Source organism: Aethalodelphis obliquidens, unplaced genomic scaffold (assembly GCF_003676395.1).
Source record: "Aethalodelphis obliquidens isolate GAN/ISIS:26980383/991018 unplaced genomic scaffold, ASM367639v1 scaffold47, whole genome shotgun sequence".
NCBI lineage: Eukaryota > Metazoa > Chordata > Mammalia > Artiodactyla > Delphinidae > Aethalodelphis > Aethalodelphis obliquidens.
In genome coordinates this window covers 15,142,205-15,159,547 of record NW_020837991.1, presented here as the reverse complement: position 1 = coordinate 15,159,547, position 17,343 = coordinate 15,142,205, and the positions used below count along the sequence as shown (strand labels likewise).

The following is a 17,343-nucleotide window of genomic DNA, read 5'->3' as shown; positions in this document are numbered from 1 at the left end:
ATTCTAGATTCAAGAAATTCCACAGTGAACATATCTTTATTCTCACAGAAACTCTATAAGGAACCTGAGCCCTTGAGGGGTTAAGGATCTTACGTGGAGGGCTCTCACAGTTAGTTATTAGCAGAGACCAGACTCCCACGCACCACTGAGATGTTAGCTGTCGAGCCTCTTGATACAAAGATCACAACATGGTCTATTATATTCCCCACCATGCCTAACACGGTGTTGTTGTGCCTCTTCCCCAGTCCTAGACTGAGAAGATGCTAATACAAACTTTACTAAGGCTGTTTCACTCTAAGATTATCGTGTAAACAGGAGACTTTTGGGTGACAAGCGGATCTTGGAAGCTGTCTCATTGGCTTAGATAAACTACACCACATTTCAGGAATTCATTCTGTGATAATTTTTTCAGATATTGTATTTTTCTTGGATATAAAATGTTTTGAAGATGAGATGTAATTGGCAGAATATGTCACACATATGGTGAAATCAACTCGGTTTGTTTTAGGGAATGGTGGGAGCCCTGGGAATGACAAGAAATCCAAAGAGCACTGGTGAGCTTTGTCGTTACATGAAGGCAGATGGAAAGACAGAAAGTGGCCCTATGACCTTCTCTGTGAGACCTCAGATGGCAGTTGAGTCAGAGGAAGCCCACATGATAAGTGATGTACCTTTGGGGATGACCCTTATAGTATGTGAATTACTTGTCCTCACAGTCAAATGGAGAGGCCAGAGACTTAGTTAACTGCTGGCGGATGGTAATTCACGTAAGAGATGCACAACTGCCTTTGTTAGGGCATCACTTCAATGTGTTACGTGTGCTCATTACTCATCTTATTTCAGTTAATAAATGTTACCTAATTGATTGAAGTCATATGATTCCCAATTGAAATAAGGGTGATCAAAAATAATTTTTGGTCTCCAATGACCGTTCTTTTACCCTTATAACTCTAGAGAACCATGTACTTTGTATGTACACGTGACTCTTGCTGCCAGTAATGGCTAACCTTCTTACTCCGTATTATGTTAAGGGAATATTTCCGTGTTCAATTAGATGTCTGTTTCATGCCACTCCCTGGAAATCTCCGACACCCTTACGAGTATTTCTTCCTTCTAGATATCCCCTTTCCTCCAGACCAGATCCAAATGCCCATGATCCTTTTCTCCTTTTACGTGAGCAGTCTCTAATTCTCACTATGTTACTCTGTCTAGAAACGAACTGCCAGATGAGGACACTGGACAGTGGGATTGGAACCTTCCCGCTCCCAGACTCAGGAAACCGCTCAGCGGGACGGCACCTGTGCCAAGCAGACTCCCCCGATGACACTGAGCCCCTCCTGTCTCTCCAGCCAGCCCTTTGTGCAGCTTCTTCCATAAGAGCCCAGACCCTTGAACGAGAAGTGCCTTCCTCTGCAGACAGCCGGGGATCTAAAGACAACGCCATTGTTCATTCCACGTCCGACCCCATCATGACTGCCAGAGGGATGCGACCTCTTCAGAGTCGCCTCCCCAAGCCAGCCTCCTCAGGTAAAATGCCTGTCACCTTCCAGATGAGATTGTTTGCTCACTAGAATCATGCACTTGCTGACAAAGATGGAGAACAGGCAGCAGAAAAGATTTCCACCAGGAGGTCAGTCAGTGACCTCTGCCCAGTGGAAATGTAGATGCATGAAATACCTTTATGTCCTCAACCAAAACATGAAAAGAAAACAAGTATTAGACATCATCTACTCTCAGTATTATTTAAGGAGTGTACACACACATAAAGGAAACAAGCACGTTGTTAGCACAGGTAGATGGATATATAAATTGATAAAGAAAAAACCATACAACGTAGACTTCAGATTTTGTCTTTTAAAACTTAACTCTGAGTATAGACCAATCTAGGCCCAAGACATAAATTTAGCTGAAATGTTGTTTGCCCTCTCACAGAAACATATGTCTTCTGACATATTCCTATCCCGTTCAAATGTATTTATACGTTGAGCTATAAAAAACGTAGTTTGATATATTAGCAGTAGATTGTCTGTTAACTACAACGGGATGGAGGGAGCCTTCCCACTGAGAAGTACCATCCTTTGCTGCAGTCGATGGAAACAAGCTTTCATGATTAAAGATAGGGCCAGGCTAAGGGTCAAAGTTTTTTCACTGTTCCCTCAAGATTAAAAATATTTATTGCAGCTCAGGATGACACGAAATAATTTTTAACTTGTGTGCCTCATGGTGCGTTTATGACATGCATAAGCCTATGAACTAGAATTCTAAAGACTTTCATTTAGGATTTGATGATGAGAAAGCGACCACAAGTAGAGATTATACCATGGGCTTCTGAGAAATTAGAAAAGAAGACTTTTCATTAAACATCTGTGAGTCAATGTGATTGGGTTATTCCCATGGCTGAGTTCTTCCTCCATACAGTAATACTGACTGCCATGAATGTTTCATCACAAACTTCTGCTTATTTCACGCCAAGGCTACATTTGAAAACGCTGGGACATATATTATTTTTGAAATAAATGTACTGTTAATTAATGACACAGCCTCCAGAGATTCAGGGGCGAAATTGTAGTTATGGATTATGTGCTCCATGCCTGACTGGTCACATGTGTGACCTCAATTCAGCGGCAGGCGCCGAGCAGACTCCATGATTAAACACCGTCATTATAACAAATTGAATAGGAACCGCAAGCCTTGAATTGCTTCATAAGAAGGGGACAGGAAGGAGATTGTTCTGATCTTGCTGCTAATATCCAGCGCACCGGTTTTCTTAGTTTTGTGTCTTAATTAGATTGTTGTGAAGAGTTGTTAAAAAAAAAAAAGTAGTATACGGTAGAGAGTGAGGTCAACACACTGCAGGACATTTTTGTGCCATCCATCCCGAAGCTTCCTGTCTACCTTAAGATGTTGTCACTGTGGGTCAGAGGCAGGGCTGGCTTTCTAAGGCTTTTCTCTTTTCTGTGGCCATTGGTTACTCATTTTAAATATTAAGGAATGGAGATCTAGTTGGAACAAAAGGAAAGTGGGGGCTCCCCTGGTGGCGCAGTGGTTGAGAGTCCGCCTGCCGATGCAGGGGACACGGGTTCGTGCCCCAGTCCGGGAAGATCCCACATGCCGCGGAGCAGCTGGGCCCATGAGCCATGGCCGCTGAGCCTGCGCGTCTGGAGCCTGTGCTCCGCAACGGGAGAGGCCACAGCAGTGAGAGGCCCGCGTACCGCAAAAAAAAAAAAAAAAGAAAGAAAAAGAAAAGAAAAAAAGGAAAGTGGTTTTGAGCAGTCAATTCCTGGTTAATATATGCATTTGAATTAGTTATTTTCTTATCCCCGTATCAAAGATGGAAGGAACTGTACAGACCTCCCAGTGCTGATGAAAATACATTACCTCACTTCTGCTCACAAGCAAAATGCTGTTGAAAGGCTCTCACAGCCTGTCCTGTTGATAATCACTGAGGCTGAAGGATAATGACAGCAATTCTCCTTTCTGACATGAGGAAAGACTACACTCGGCAGGTTAATCTGCTATTATGGCTAATGGAGACATTTTAATCATTCTCTGCTAATCGCACCCTTGGCTACTTACAATGTAATCCGTGGGCCAAGAGCAGCCCCTGGGAGCTTGTCATAGATGCCAGCTCTCAGACCCTGCTCCAGACCTACCAAATCAGAACCTGCAGTGGAACAAAAGCCTGGCCGAGGTATATGCACATATGAGTTTGAGACTGCCTGGCAAGACCTTTAAGGGCCTCTGAGCAGTTTCGCAAACCACCTTATTCAGAATGACCTTCATAAGTTTCCTAGGAAAATCAGGGTTCCCTGATCAAACATGTTTGGGAAAGGCTGTGGATTCACATCCTCCCTTTAGGAATTATGAAAATCCCCATTCGCATAATGAAGGCGCCGAGAAGTCCTCCAAAACAGAAGCTTGTTTGTTATTTGATGTACAACACTGTTTGAGGAATGATCGGCGTTTCCCAAGCAGTTTGCCCACTGAACCCTTTCTAACATGAAAAATTTGTCAACATTTTTTGGAAAAGTGGTCCAAGCACAGTTTGCATTTTGGACTCCAAGGTGGACATCCTCCAAAGATACACGTAATTATGCAGACATTTCTGTTCGCACAGACTTGCAGGGGACAGAATGTTGGGAAACCAAGCTGTTACCATGTTTAGACCCTTCGGATTATTTCTGACTATCTCCCCTACCCTCATCCCTAAACTTGTAAAGAGTCGAAGAAAGCTTGTTGTGATTTCATGTACATTTCCTCATTTAGGAAAAATCAATTCCCAAATGCAGAGTGAAGCCAGGCCAAGGCCTCAGACTTGTTCATCGTTCGAATATGCTGAAAACACAACGGCAGTGGAGAGCAAGCCGCTTCTAGCCTGGGGGGGGGACAGCACTGCTGCGGAGACCCAGGTAAGGAGAGTCGACAGGAGGGCACCCTCCGCCTAATTGTCCCGAGTGTGAAAAATGACCTCCTTAACCACTTCTGTGATAGGTTTTAATGTTAAGTCAGATTTGTTGTGGGATTAGTGCATAAAGACCAAGGCTCTCCTTTTATCCTGAATTATTAAGTAACACTGTGAGTTCTTGTAATTCAAATGATTCCATCCATCTGCACCCCAGCTCTTGAGGTAAGGATGCTCTGCCCTGAGTAGACATTGTGGAATGGCCGTTCACTCTCCCAAGCCCTAAGAGCACCACTTAGAATGATTCAATGATATTTTTTCATTATCAGTTACTTTGTCTTTTACCTTGCTCCTGTGAAACCAGTAAAGCAGGTATAATTATTTTCCCTTTTGGCATGAAGAAACTAAAGCCTGGAGTGGTCAGATGACTTGCCAGGGTCAATGAGACGTGTGTTTCTTCGATCCCCATCATTTTTGCTGGGGATTCTTCATCCGCCCTGAGATGGCAAGCACACAGGCTTCCTGAAGTGTGATTGGACCTGGGGCGGAGCTCGGGGCTCCGGGAGTCTTGGGTCCTCCCTGGGTGCTATGTGGTAGTCCCTCCTCAGTGCCCTCCCGCTTACCTGTTCCAACTAATTACTTGGGCCGTATACAGCCTGTTCACGATTTCTCAGCTTGCCCTTGGGCTGGTCCACTTCGGTGTCTTTGGTGGTACCTATAGTGAGAAGAGTGGGAGAAAGGACATTAGGATCAATTACCTGAGCTTCCCGGCCCTTCCTTGGCCCTTGCTGCTTCTGCTGCCTTGGCTCTCCCAATCCCGGCATGAGGGGGCCCTATCACTATCTCTACTAGGGTTGCTACCCAACCTTGATGACGAAATACCCAGATCAGCCCACATCTGAGATGCCCCACAGCCAGACTGGTAGAGCCTTCTTTCAGTCTTTAGCACCTCAGTATGGAAATGGTACCCTGGACAAGTAGGCGAAGCGATCCCCTGGGCCTACAGCCCTGATGTACAGCAGAGGACAGCAGCTCCAAAGATGCTGGACCACGGTCAAGGTCCAAGCAAAAGTTACTGGGACACTGACGTCAGAACTCAGCCCTCTGAATTCCACGTCCAGCACTCAGAGCAAGGGTCTGAAAGGAGTAAACCAGTGTATTCTATCATGACTTAACTGTTAAGTGTTAGGGTTTTCTCAGTTTTCCCCACAGCAGTAGTTCTCTACACGAGCAGACATCGGGATCAGCTGGAGGGTGGCGCACCTTGCTGCTCTCCACACACACCCAGTGTCCTGTGTGGCACAGATGGGGTGAGATCCAAACACTTCTAATAAATTCCCCGGTGATGACGGTGCTGCCGGTCCACAGGGCACACTTGGAGAAGCACTCTTTCAAGAACTCTGTGCTTGATTTGGGGACCAAAACATTGAGAAAATCCTAGAAGACATCCAGAGTTGGAGGGGGAAACAGTTCAGAAACAACAGGTGGCGATAGTGGCAAAGGACTCAAGCAATTCCAAGGAGAAAAAAAAGAGAAAAGAGAGAGAAAGAGAAAGGGAATTCCTCAGTGCTGGCCAGGAGGGAGCTACCCCCTCATTGTGCGATGGCAGGGCACTCCTCACCCAACATTCATTTTCCCCGACACACACACCTCTCCGGGGTCCCCTTCATCCTCCTGCACTAGCTTTGCCCATTGGAAGTCCTGCCCTGACTTGTAAGAGTCACAACTGTGGCTTGGAACTCACAACTCTGCTTCACTGACCGCCAGGGAAGGCAAGTTTAAAGTTAGAGTGAGCTTTATATTTCCAGTTCCAAGCACAGTGCCTGGTTCCATTTGTGTCTGTTGAATAGAGGAATGAAAAAATGCATCTCGTCCTACCCAGCATCCTGCTGGAACTCTAGACATGGGGCTCTCTTGGGACCACTGCTGTAAACTTGTCATCCTTCACAAACATCATCCTTGCTAGACCACCTCCTGTATAGAGCTCTGTACCCCCAGAACCTAGAACACCACGTAGCACAGAGTGGGTACTAAGATGCTTAGCACAGCATCTTTTGAATGGGTAGATGAATGATTCAGTGAATGAAGGAATAAAGGAAATAAGTAACTGCTTGAATTTGTAACCCCAGCTAGGGGGGCTTACATCCTAAGACGTGTTTTTATAATTTCCGACCAAACGGCACCCTCCCAAACAGGATTGACTTTAGAGACGCATCCCATACATCTGTGCCTGAACTCTCTGGGATCGGTGTGGCATAATTGGCTCTCATAGGGCAGCCTGCAAACATATAAAAGAGAGCCCCAAATGCTCTTGATTCTGCACACAAGAGTTGCGGTCTTAGATATCAGTATTCCACTTGTGTGCACAGCAGGAAGAACCATCCATATGGTATCAACAACCTCCACAATTCCTGACCTTGGTGTTATTGCCAAACCTGTAACATCCTCTTGGGTCAGGCTGTGTGTGCATGTGAGTAAGCGGGGAGACCAAGTCCCTTGACCTGTGACCTGTCAGTAGATTCAAGGATTATGTATAAGCCTGTAGGCAGGCAGTTGTGTTCCTCCCTAAAGCCTCCTATCCTTTTAGGCGCTGGGATAAAATTAGGTATTGGGTAAACATTTATTCTCTTGTTCCCAAGGTTGATTATTGTCATACCCTCTGACTCTTGAAAGCCAATGGTGAGATCAGCTAAATAAATAAGCCAAAAAATAAAATAAATAAAAATAAATAAATAAATAAGCCATTAGGCCTGGGACAGCAGCTCTAATTGGCACTTGAGAAAAATAAGGCCCCATAAAAACAGTATACAAAATGCAGAGCGGGTAACTGTGGGGACTGTCCTGTGACTGGGACACAATGGCAGCGCGTGGTCAATGGCTTCATCAGTGCAGGTCCATATCTGCAGCTCTGGTAACTGAGCAGAATTCACCAGCTCCGCGTGAGGCAGACTGACGGACCAGGCAGGCTGGGGGTGGGGCAGCGGGAATGCGATTCTGTGCACACACCAACAGCCAGGTACGAACATCCTCACAGGATGGTCTGCCCATTTTGACTAGTGTGAATAATCTTAACGGTCTCATGTTACTCATTTAGGACAAGGTACCCAGAATGTGTGCGTACTCTGCCAGCGGTGGCAGTGGTAGTGACAGTGACCCCGACTATGGAAATAATGGTTTTGGAGCTGGAAGGGGCAAGTTAGTGAAAGCGATGAAGAGCGCCACCCCAGGTAATGCACGCCGGGGCCCCGGGACACTCGGGGCTCCTGTCTCTCGGGAAGCTGTCCGTCACGCCTTTCACTGGGCTCTGTCTCCACCCCGCTTTGATTTTACATCTCAGTTCCATGTCTCTCCCGAGATCTAATTTTCTGGTACTTATGGAAGATTGTCTACATGCATCAGTTTGCTTTCTGGTATTATCTTAATGACATTGCAGTGCGGTCTGTAAGGATTTTATTTCCAATCTGGCGTCTCCCAAAAAGTCTCCGGTGGAGTTATCTCCATAATGAAGGAATGACTATAAAGATAACTTGGTTCTTAATTACATACTTCGGCAAGTTAAGTCATCCAGTGAGCCATGGATGGGGTGTTCCCAGGCTCTCTGCTCATATCCTGCTCTGTAACTCTAGACCCGTTACCCATGTCATTATGAGCACGTCTGTTTATACGAGGTTCAAACTTTCTCACATTATTTTTATTTGAAAGAGAATTGGCAGTAGAAAAACCATCATCCCGAGGCATTTAAAAATATATATATTCAGATGGCATTTCCTTACAGATACAAGAGGACAGATGATCCCCTAACACAAAATGTGGTCTAGGATCTGCTCTTCTTCTAATCCGCTCTAGATTATCTGACATATTTTAATGATACAATGGAGAATCATTCTTTTTGTACTAATCAGCTTTTCTCAAATACTAATGTGGCAATTATGTGATGAAACCGTGACTTTCCTTTTTAAAACAAGCCTGATGTGTTGCTTTTGAAAAAAACGTAATCTAGCAACCCTGTGTGTTTCCGGTTTTCCAAGAGTCTTGACATTTGTGATACCTGGTGGTAACATAGGTGTGTAAGGATAGTCATTAACCTGAGCCTCCTCTCTATTGCTTGCGTCCTACAAGTCACCAGAGAAGCAGGACAGATGGGTGACTCCTGCAAAGGCTTGCCAAGAGGAAAGTGGAGAATACCCCCTGGTGTTTTAGTTAGACTGTTGTCCTTGTTTGCTCTCGGGGCTGCGTCAGCGCCCCTCTGGTTGTGACAGATAAGGGGAAGGAGAGTTAATTATCATGGGTGCTTCCCCCTGAAGACGCCTAGGCCAGGCCAGCTCCCTAGTCCAGCTCTTACCCTGAACTTAACATGGGTCCACAGTGAAGAATAACCTTACCTCATTGACCCTCAACTGCTCCTCCGGCTCTAAAACTCCATTCATTTATTGAACAAATACTTATAAAAAGCCTCCTCTGGGCTAGCTTTCCAGCAGTGAGTAAATGGACGAAGATCTCTGCCAGACAGTAAAAAAAATGGGTAGAATAAGCTAGTAAATGTGTATAGTTTGTTGAAAGGAGATATGGAAAAGACAGGTTGAGCAGGGTAGGATGGGAAAGCAGGGCTGCTCCTGAGTGGTGGTTGGGTGGGAGCGGATGTTAAAATTTAAATAGAGGGCTTCCCTGGTGGCGCAGTGGTTGAGAGTCCGCCTGCCGATGCAGGGGACACGGGTTCGTGCCCCGACCCGGGAAGATCCCACATGCCACAGAGCGGCTGGGCCCGTGAGCCATGGCCACTGAGCCTGCGCGTCCGGAGTCTGTGCTCCACAACGGGAGAGGCCACAACAGTGAGAGGCCCACGTACCGCAAAAAAAAAAAAAAAAAAAAGATTTAAATAGAGCAGTCAGAGCAAGTCTCCCTGAGAAGTTGGTGTTTGAGCAGAGATGTGGTGGAGGGAAGGGAGTGAGCCCCTGGAGGATACCTGGGGGGAGCGCGTGGCCTTGAGACAGCAGCAGCGGGCAGCCAGCGTGGCTGTGGTAGAGGGGGGATGTTGCAGGACGGGGAGGTGAGGTCCAGTAAACGGAAAAGGAGCCAGAGCTCTCGTACGGCCTTGCTCACCTTTCTGAGGTCTTTGCTTCTCCCCTGAGAGCCACGCATGGGGGCCCTTGGACATCTCTGAGCACAGGAGCGGCATGATCTGAGATGTTTTCAAAGGACCACTCTGGCTGCCATGTCGTGAAGACTGAAGAAGCAAGATCGACTAAGAGACAGTGACACTCATCCAGGCAAGATGTGTTAGTGGCTGGGACCAGGGTGGTAACAGTGAAAGCAGTGGGCAGCATGAGCTAATAGAACTCTCTGCAGCAAAAGGAGTGTTGTGTCTCGGCCCTGTCCAATACCGTAGCCATCACCCACCCATGGCTTAGGAGCTCTTGCGATGTGGCTAGTGTAAGGAACTGAATTTCTAAATTTAATTTGTGCTGTAGTTTCCCTAAGAGTTCCATTTTCCTCTATTTTAATTTGTTTTTATTTCAATTAACTTTCAATATTAATAGCCAGATTTGGGTCACTGTACAACACAAGGAGTGACAATGGTCTCATTCCAGTTCTAATTAAAAATACAACATGAATCACTGATAGCTTGGAGATGGGGGTGGAAGAAAAAGCAGGGTCAAGGATGGTTGCCAGGTGGGGTCCTAGAAGGGACAGAGCTCTGCCCACTGCAGTGGAGAAGGCTGAGGTCGGGGGAGGCAGTGGTAATCGATGCTAAGTTCGAGGTGCCCATTGAGCAAGCGGAGGTGTGAGCAGTGGGAGTCTGGAGTTGGGCAGGTCAGGTCTTGTCTGGAGAGGTAACTGGAGTGTCAGCGTGTCGATGGCATCTAAGGCCCTGGGTCCAGCTGAGATCAGAGGAAGACAGAGTGCTGACAGAGAGAGGACCTCGCCCTCCCAAGTGTAAAGGTGGAGAAGAGAAAGAACCAGCAAAGGAGACTGGGTAGGAACCAGCAGTGAGCGGGACAGAGGAGAATGTGACGTCTCAGAAGCCAAGTGGCAAAAGTATGTCAAGGAGGAATTCCACGATTCCATACGCTACTTGCTAAAAGGAGGGACACAGTCTTCGTAGACCCGTCTCTCACACTGGTCGTGGGGTTCCAGGGGTGGGGGAAGGAAGTGGGGATGGGGAAGGAGGGACGGTCTAAAGGCAGTTTGAAAACATCCTGAAAAAGGAAACAAGATTAAGACAAATTGTCTGACTCTGAATGAGGACGTACCTGAGGATGAGAGAAATCACTTTAGGGTTCAGAGTTTTAACCCAGCTTGTTTAAATGAGTTGTGCAGAGCAAGAAGGGATACGCATTCGGTGATGGCTACGGATCCTGGTGAACAGTGAACTTGCTCCTTTACCTTTTCTTTCTATCCCCCTGCAAACTGAAGTGAGTCTCAGCCTCAGGTTGTTTTCTGTCTGTCCTCACTGTGTTCATCCTCTTCCCTCCAACCCGAGCAAATCCCTGTTTGAGAGGAGCAGGCTTCTTTCATTCTATTGCTTTAGCCTCTGTGCACGTGGTGCTTCTTGGGATAAGGTGCGGAGTAAACCTGGAAGCAGCGCAACCAGCAAGAAGAGCCTTCCGTCTAGCCAGGCATCTGCCCTCTGTCTTTAAACATGGACTTGTTGCCAGAACTCTGTCATCTGCCCACCCTGCTCGATCCAGCCACCCCCCAGCCCCGACTGATGTCAGTGCTGCCAGGAAGGGAAAACGCGTGCAGACGGCTGGCGTGCCTGTGGGTGTGTGCTGGCTTCCAGCAAGCCTGGGAAGGGACGTTCAGGGTCAATGCAGCACCGGTAACTTTTTGGATGTAGGCAAAGTTGATAAGAAAAGAAAAGAGCAACAATTAAGAGAAAAACACGAAAAGGAGTACATGCCTTGGGTGTGCAGTAGAGATTTTCTCCCCTTTGGAGTCACGATTTTGCCTTGCTTTCGTCATCTGTGCACGTGAAGTGAGATTGCCCCCTAGCCCCGAGCCGCCCCGCCCCCCACACCCCCCCTCCCCGAGCCCATTCCCTCTTTAAGTAAAAAGGTTTTGTTAATAGAGGTCCCCAACCTGCAGGATGGAATGTGCCAGTAGATCTTAAAGCCTTAGTGGATGTTCTCCAAGCTAGTTGGCCTTTCTGAAACACACCCTCTCTCCCTGGTTCCCTGAAATTCCCCTCAGGTAGGGGAGGGTACCTGCCATTGGCAGTCTGTCCTCCGAGGCTTCTAGGAAATGGACACTCAGTGGCTTCGACCTCTTACGCAAAAGAATCCTGCCTTCCAAAACCCTGCCTAAGGGCTCATAATGCACTCAGGTGAAGACACGTCTTTCCTTTCATGGTTGGTTTCTTTAGAGTGACTCTGAAATGTGTTTAGAAAGGCCAGGGTGTTAGCAGAGAGGCAGCGGTGGGAGCAGGTTTTAGCAGCTGGGTAGGTGGCGCAGCAGGTGAGGGGGTGGGTGGAGTGAGTCTGTGGCTTTGTTTCCATGGAGCTGCCACTCCAAATTGCCAGGCTAGACATAACAAATACTCCTGCCCCTTTCCTGCAGGTGGAGCCTGGGAGAAGGCAGGAGCAAGGGACAGAGGTGGGAAGGGGAAGGAGAGAGAGAGAGCAAACCAGGGCCAGAATGTAGAATAGGGAAGACCCAGTGGACGTGCAGTGATGAAGCCCCGGCGGGGCGGGGAGTCTCAGCCCCGACTGAAGGCCCTGGACCTGGTTGGCAAAAGGTGAATGAGCCATTTCTAACCAAGGCTGCTCCCCCAAGCTTCTGATTCATCCATCTGGCTGCCCACCACCATCACCTACCCTGCCAGGTACCTCAAGGGGCCAAAATCCAAGCTCGAACCTCTCTTTTTCCCTGTAGAAACGCCCGCCTTCCCGGCTCTCTGTCTTCTCATTCGTGTTCAGCACTTAGCACAGGGCCTGGCACATCATAGGTGCTGAATAAATGGTAAACAACATCATAAGTGTTGAAAAAAAATGCAACACATGACTGGTTAAGGCTTTGGTTAACCTCATGCAACATTCATCATCCATTTGGGCCTTTCCTCGTCCAGAGAAAGAAAGACCCAGAGCCGCCGCCTACAGAGAGAAATTCTATAAGGACATGTCTCCTTCTCTGTGTGGCTGTGCTAGAGAAATTGGCTGAATCCATTTTTCCAATTTTTCTCCTGGATACAGACATAATTCAGCTTCCTCTTTTTTTTTTTTTTGCGGTACGCGGGCCTCTCACTGTTGTGGCCCCTCCCGTTGCGGAGCACAGGCTCCGGACGCGCAGGTTCAGCAGCCATGGCTCACGGGCCCAGCCGCTCCGCGGCATGTGGGATCTTCCCGGACCGGGGCGCGAACCCGTGTACCCTGCATCGGCAGGCAGACTCCCAACCACTGCGCCAGCAGGGAAGCCCTCAGCTTCCTCTTTAATGATGATTCTTCATGGGGGCTGCTGGAGGCCTATCAGACTCCTCTGTGTTGTTTTGTCTCTTTTAAATGGTCCCGGTCCCCTGGCTTGATTTTCATAATCTCTGCCCCAACTTGGGAGTTACTGTCACAGAGAGTCACTCTTATTGATGAAAAGGCATCACACCCTTGAGACCTGAAGGAGACAATGGTTGAGAACCTTTGCTCTTCCAGTATTTGTTCTTTGAAAATCTCTAAGTTGGAGTGGTTAGTAGATAAACAAGATTGACAGAAAGAATAAAAGCAAAGAAGAGAGTTGACCTCTACTCTAGTTCATCTGGTTTATTCAGCTCTGACTCTGTGTCCAGGCCAGTGCTGGACACTGGCGTTTGAGGGCAGGTTAGCGACATAGCCCTGCTCCCTCGATGCTTCTAAGCAGACCTACAGACTCAAAACATCATCCGAGAGAGTTGCTGCTCGAGTCCTAAACAGTTGTGTTCTACTGCCTAAGGCCATGCTCAGAGTGAGGAACCGGAACTTCATTGGTTTTTAGTTTTCATAAATTGACTTCCCACTAGAGTCTGTAGATCACTGTGCTCTCGAACTTACTTTCAAGAACACTCCCTCCCTCCTCTGACCCCTCACGCTCAAATGCAGTGATCAGGTCCAATGAGCACAGCTCCAGAACCATGGTCCCACAGCCAACTGACGATGCTCCTCTAAAAAAGCCCCCGTTTCCTGAACAAGAAGTACGTTTTCTTCATTTCAAGGTGATTACATTCAACAAATTACAAAGAGCCAGGGCAGCTGAGTTAAAAACAATTGGTTTTGCAGTAATTAGAAAAACACAAGGACATGATGACTGTGGACCACTATGAAAAGGGACACTGAAGGATAACGGCTCCGGTTCCTGGTTAATTCCTCAGCTTGAATATTTTGAGATTCACAACTAATTATGCAGAGATGATGAATTTTAAAAACGCTGCCACTCTGTCTTGCCGAGGCCAAGGACTTTGGCTATTAATAGAGCAATCAGATTTTGCTATATTGTAGAAAATTCACGCAAAGTTGCATCTATTTTAAAGCGTTCATCTGGCACATGGCTTAAAGATGACAAATCGTTGTAATATGCCAAATCAGCATTGGGCTAAACTAAATCCAAACTCGTTATAATCGTTCTGAGTCCCCCTGGAGAAATCTTTAGTTTCAAATGGACACTAGCGGTAAGAGTTCTCTTTAGTCCTTCCTGGATCTTCTCTCCTATTTAGATCATTTGAAAGATTGGCTTTATATTGACAAGCCCATCCCAACTTGAGGGGAGTAGACACATGCAATAAAACACAAGGGATGTGTCTCCTGGCAGTAAACTTTCCTGCATGACAAATGGAAAGTACTGACCGTGACAGGCAGGCTGCTCTGAGACCCTTACTGGAGCCAGGTTCTCAAATTTCTCTCTGTCACCATTTATTCCCCATCAGAAAAGCCACAGCCCTTTCAGCTATTCCAATTGGATTTGCACTCTGCTGAAGTTTGGGGTTTTTTTTAGTGGGGAAAAGTGTCCCCACTTGTTATGCACAATATTGTCATGCACAATAACAAAACAAAACAGAAAACCCCACTAGCTTCTAAAAACCACGTGGTCAGAAGCTAACCGTCAGAAAGAACCCGCTGTGTCCTCAGACAGGCTTGAAAAGGGAGGCTGCGATGTGACCTGCATTTAATTAATTATTAAAGCTGCATACTGTGAGGCCCTTAAGAAAGCAAATGTCACGATGGACAGAATGAGTTTACCCTCCGATCAAAAGAGCCGTGTGCCGTGGTGAGGCCGTCGCTCAATTAAACTGGACCGCGGGATACAGAGGAGATGCAGACTAAGTCTGGGGACCCTAATGAGACATTCTGGAGGGAAGAGGTGCCCCCCAGAGTCTGTCACTCTGTGATGGACACTCTCCCCTCCCCCCCACCATTACCACAGCTCCCCCAGTGCTACCACCTCAAGTTCCAACACAGCCCCAGACATTTAAACAGGAGCTTGCAAAGTAGAATTTCAAAGCACAGAACAAATCCTTGCTTGTTGTGGACTAGGTAGGGAGAGCAAATAACACAGAGTGCTGCGCAAAATAGCAATCTTTGGCTGCCAGGACTGAAAGGAAGCTGGGCAGTGGATCTAAATAAATAAGCAATGAATCGGATGCCATTTCATTTGTGAAAATGCGTGCATCTCCTCAGTCTCATGCAGGGGACGCAGAAGGACCTGCTAGACCTCCAAGGCCCCTGCCACCCTGCAGCCCCAGAAGCGCGTCTGAAAATGACTTTTGTGTAGTGCTTACCCATAATCCGAGGGATACCTCCAGTGTTCACTCTAGGTCATCTAGCCCAGTGGCTCTCAAATGGGCTGACTGTGCTCCCCACGGGACGCTCGGTGATGTCCGGACACATTACAGGCTGTCACAATTCACAGGTGGTAGGGAGGGCTGCTGTCTGGTACGTAGAGCCCATGGACGCTGCTAAACCTCCTATAATGCACAGGGCAGCCCTGATAACAAAGCCTTATCCTGCACAGGATGTCAGCAGGGCTGAGAAGCAGCCGGGACGAGATTAACCTCTGCGTATCGGAAATGTTTGTTGGGAGGGACGAGCTGTCAAATATTTGTGCCGAACTATAACAGCAGCCACGTCCCCCTGCCTGCCCAGCGGGTGCACCAGGCCTGGCCCAGCTACCTGATGGGGGGTTAAGATGCACGTCCTCCGAGAGGCTTTGGAAGGGATGTCCGTGCTTCTGTCTGGGCCTCTCACAATGGCCTGTGGCGTCTGGTCCGGTGCCTCTGTCTGAGTATCAGGGACAGGGCGACCGTCTGAAGTACTAACACAGACCGCAGATTGTTTGAGGCTGCTACCCATTAAGCCTCTTATTAGTGTTTCATTTCTGTCTCTCTTAGAGAACATGTGCCAGAGGAGGCGGGACTCCTTTACAGACTTGCAAGTTACCCGAGGACAGTTAATCCTCACGCTGCTCTAGTGAAGCAGGTAAATTGCAGTTAGATGTTAAAAGAAGAAAAAACATCGTCAGCAGGTGTTTGGGGTCCCTGGGGGACCTCAGCGTTTCCTACTTGCCTAAAAAGCGCATTGTGACATTTGGAAAGGGCCCCTTGCCAGGACCCTTCCACAGAATGGTTCAGACTAAGAAGAGGAACATAAATCTCAGGAATAGAAAGGCTAGGTCAGTAGAAGGAGCTCTGTTGAAGAAATAGGGCCAGCGGGGAAAAGAAGGAGCTCGGTATTCAGGGGAAATCTTTCTAGAGGTAATTATTAAAGTTTGCAAAAAGAGAATGGGACGTGCAAAGCTTTGAGGTGTGGGGAGAAAGGAGACATGGATTCTAATTATTTAGCATATTTCGTTCTCAGAGTTGAAGAAAAAAGACAGAGACCATTTCTAATATTCTCCCATCCCAACCACCCCTCCTTAACCAGCCAAAAACCAACAAATATATCCGTACTATACAACCAAGCAGATGACCTCAGGGAAAAGAGCAGGGTTCCCTCCTAACCAGCAACGAGGAATTTTGCCAGGAAAATGTCAAGCCTCGTTCAGCAAATCACACAACTGGCTCTCCTCTGTGAACTTCTTAGAACCCAGAAACCAAGTCATGGGCTATTTGGCCGGATGTGTTGGACATGTCCATAGTTGGGAATTAGGACACCCGGGTTCTAGTGAATAGACTTTGTGACCCTGGACCAATAATGTTAGCTTTTCTGAGCCTTCGTTCCATCTGCCATCCAGGGCCCACCTTGCCTTCTTCTCGTGAAATAGTTCAGATTTGATTATTGATGTCAGAAGGCCTCCAACCTGTAGAACACTAAATAAGCATGAGTGGAATTATGTTAAACATGCTGAGGGAAAGAACAAATCCTGGAATTTAAGGTTGAGGTATTCAGAGGAGGGGAGGGGAGCACAGGGACCTTGCAAATTGTGGGCCAAAGTAATGTGAAGCTGCAGCCTCAGAAGGGTAAACCCACCTCGTAACTCAGCCAGGCTTATACAGTTTCATTAAGGGAAATGTCATATTCTCTTTATCTGTTGTTAAAATTCAGTCGAAGTAAGAAAGAACTGATTCAACCTTCCCTGAAACAAGCCCAGTAGCCTCCTCCTTCCTTATTATTTATTTTCACAATAAGTAGCAATACCGCAGGCTGTCACTCAGCATCATCGTTTCCAGATTCAGTTACATGGGGCCCAAGAGATATGGTGAGGCTGGATCAGGTGGGGGCAAGTTCCATTTATACTCAGACCAGGAATTGTATTATAAATGAATAAATCAGCACACTCTTTAAGGAATTTAATTAGAAAAGGAGACAGCATCCTTTCCATGGTATTGGCCATGCTGGCTCTCAGTCTTGGGCAGGCAGAGAAGGTTAGTGGTTGGCTCCCAGCCTCCCGGCCAATCGGCTTACTTATTTGTTTATGAACCCCCAGAGGCATCATAAACAGTGTTTTCTTCCACCCTCATCTTTTCACTTTTTTAAAAACTTCCCTTT

General features: G+C 47.2%; 1 protein-coding gene across 5 annotated transcripts in view; it reads left to right on the top strand.

Moving 5' to 3' along the window:
• Window positions 1–17,343, top strand: part of NCKAP5 (NCK associated protein 5) — a 1,064,528-nt gene that overhangs the window by 1,014,774 nt on the left and 32,411 nt on the right. For 4 of the 5 annotated variants that reach the window (XM_027082618.1, XM_027082617.1, XM_027082619.1 and 1 more), the window contains 2 exons: window positions 1,213–1,527; window positions 4,267–4,409. In XM_027082618.1, coding sequence (XP_026938419.1) covers window positions 1,213–1,527; window positions 4,267–4,409 — 458 coding nt within the window. Of the gene's footprint in view, window positions 1–1,212; window positions 1,528–4,266; window positions 4,410–7,496; window positions 7,630–17,343 lie in introns of all 5 variants that reach the window. The other variant, XM_027082620.1, reaches the window with a different exon arrangement.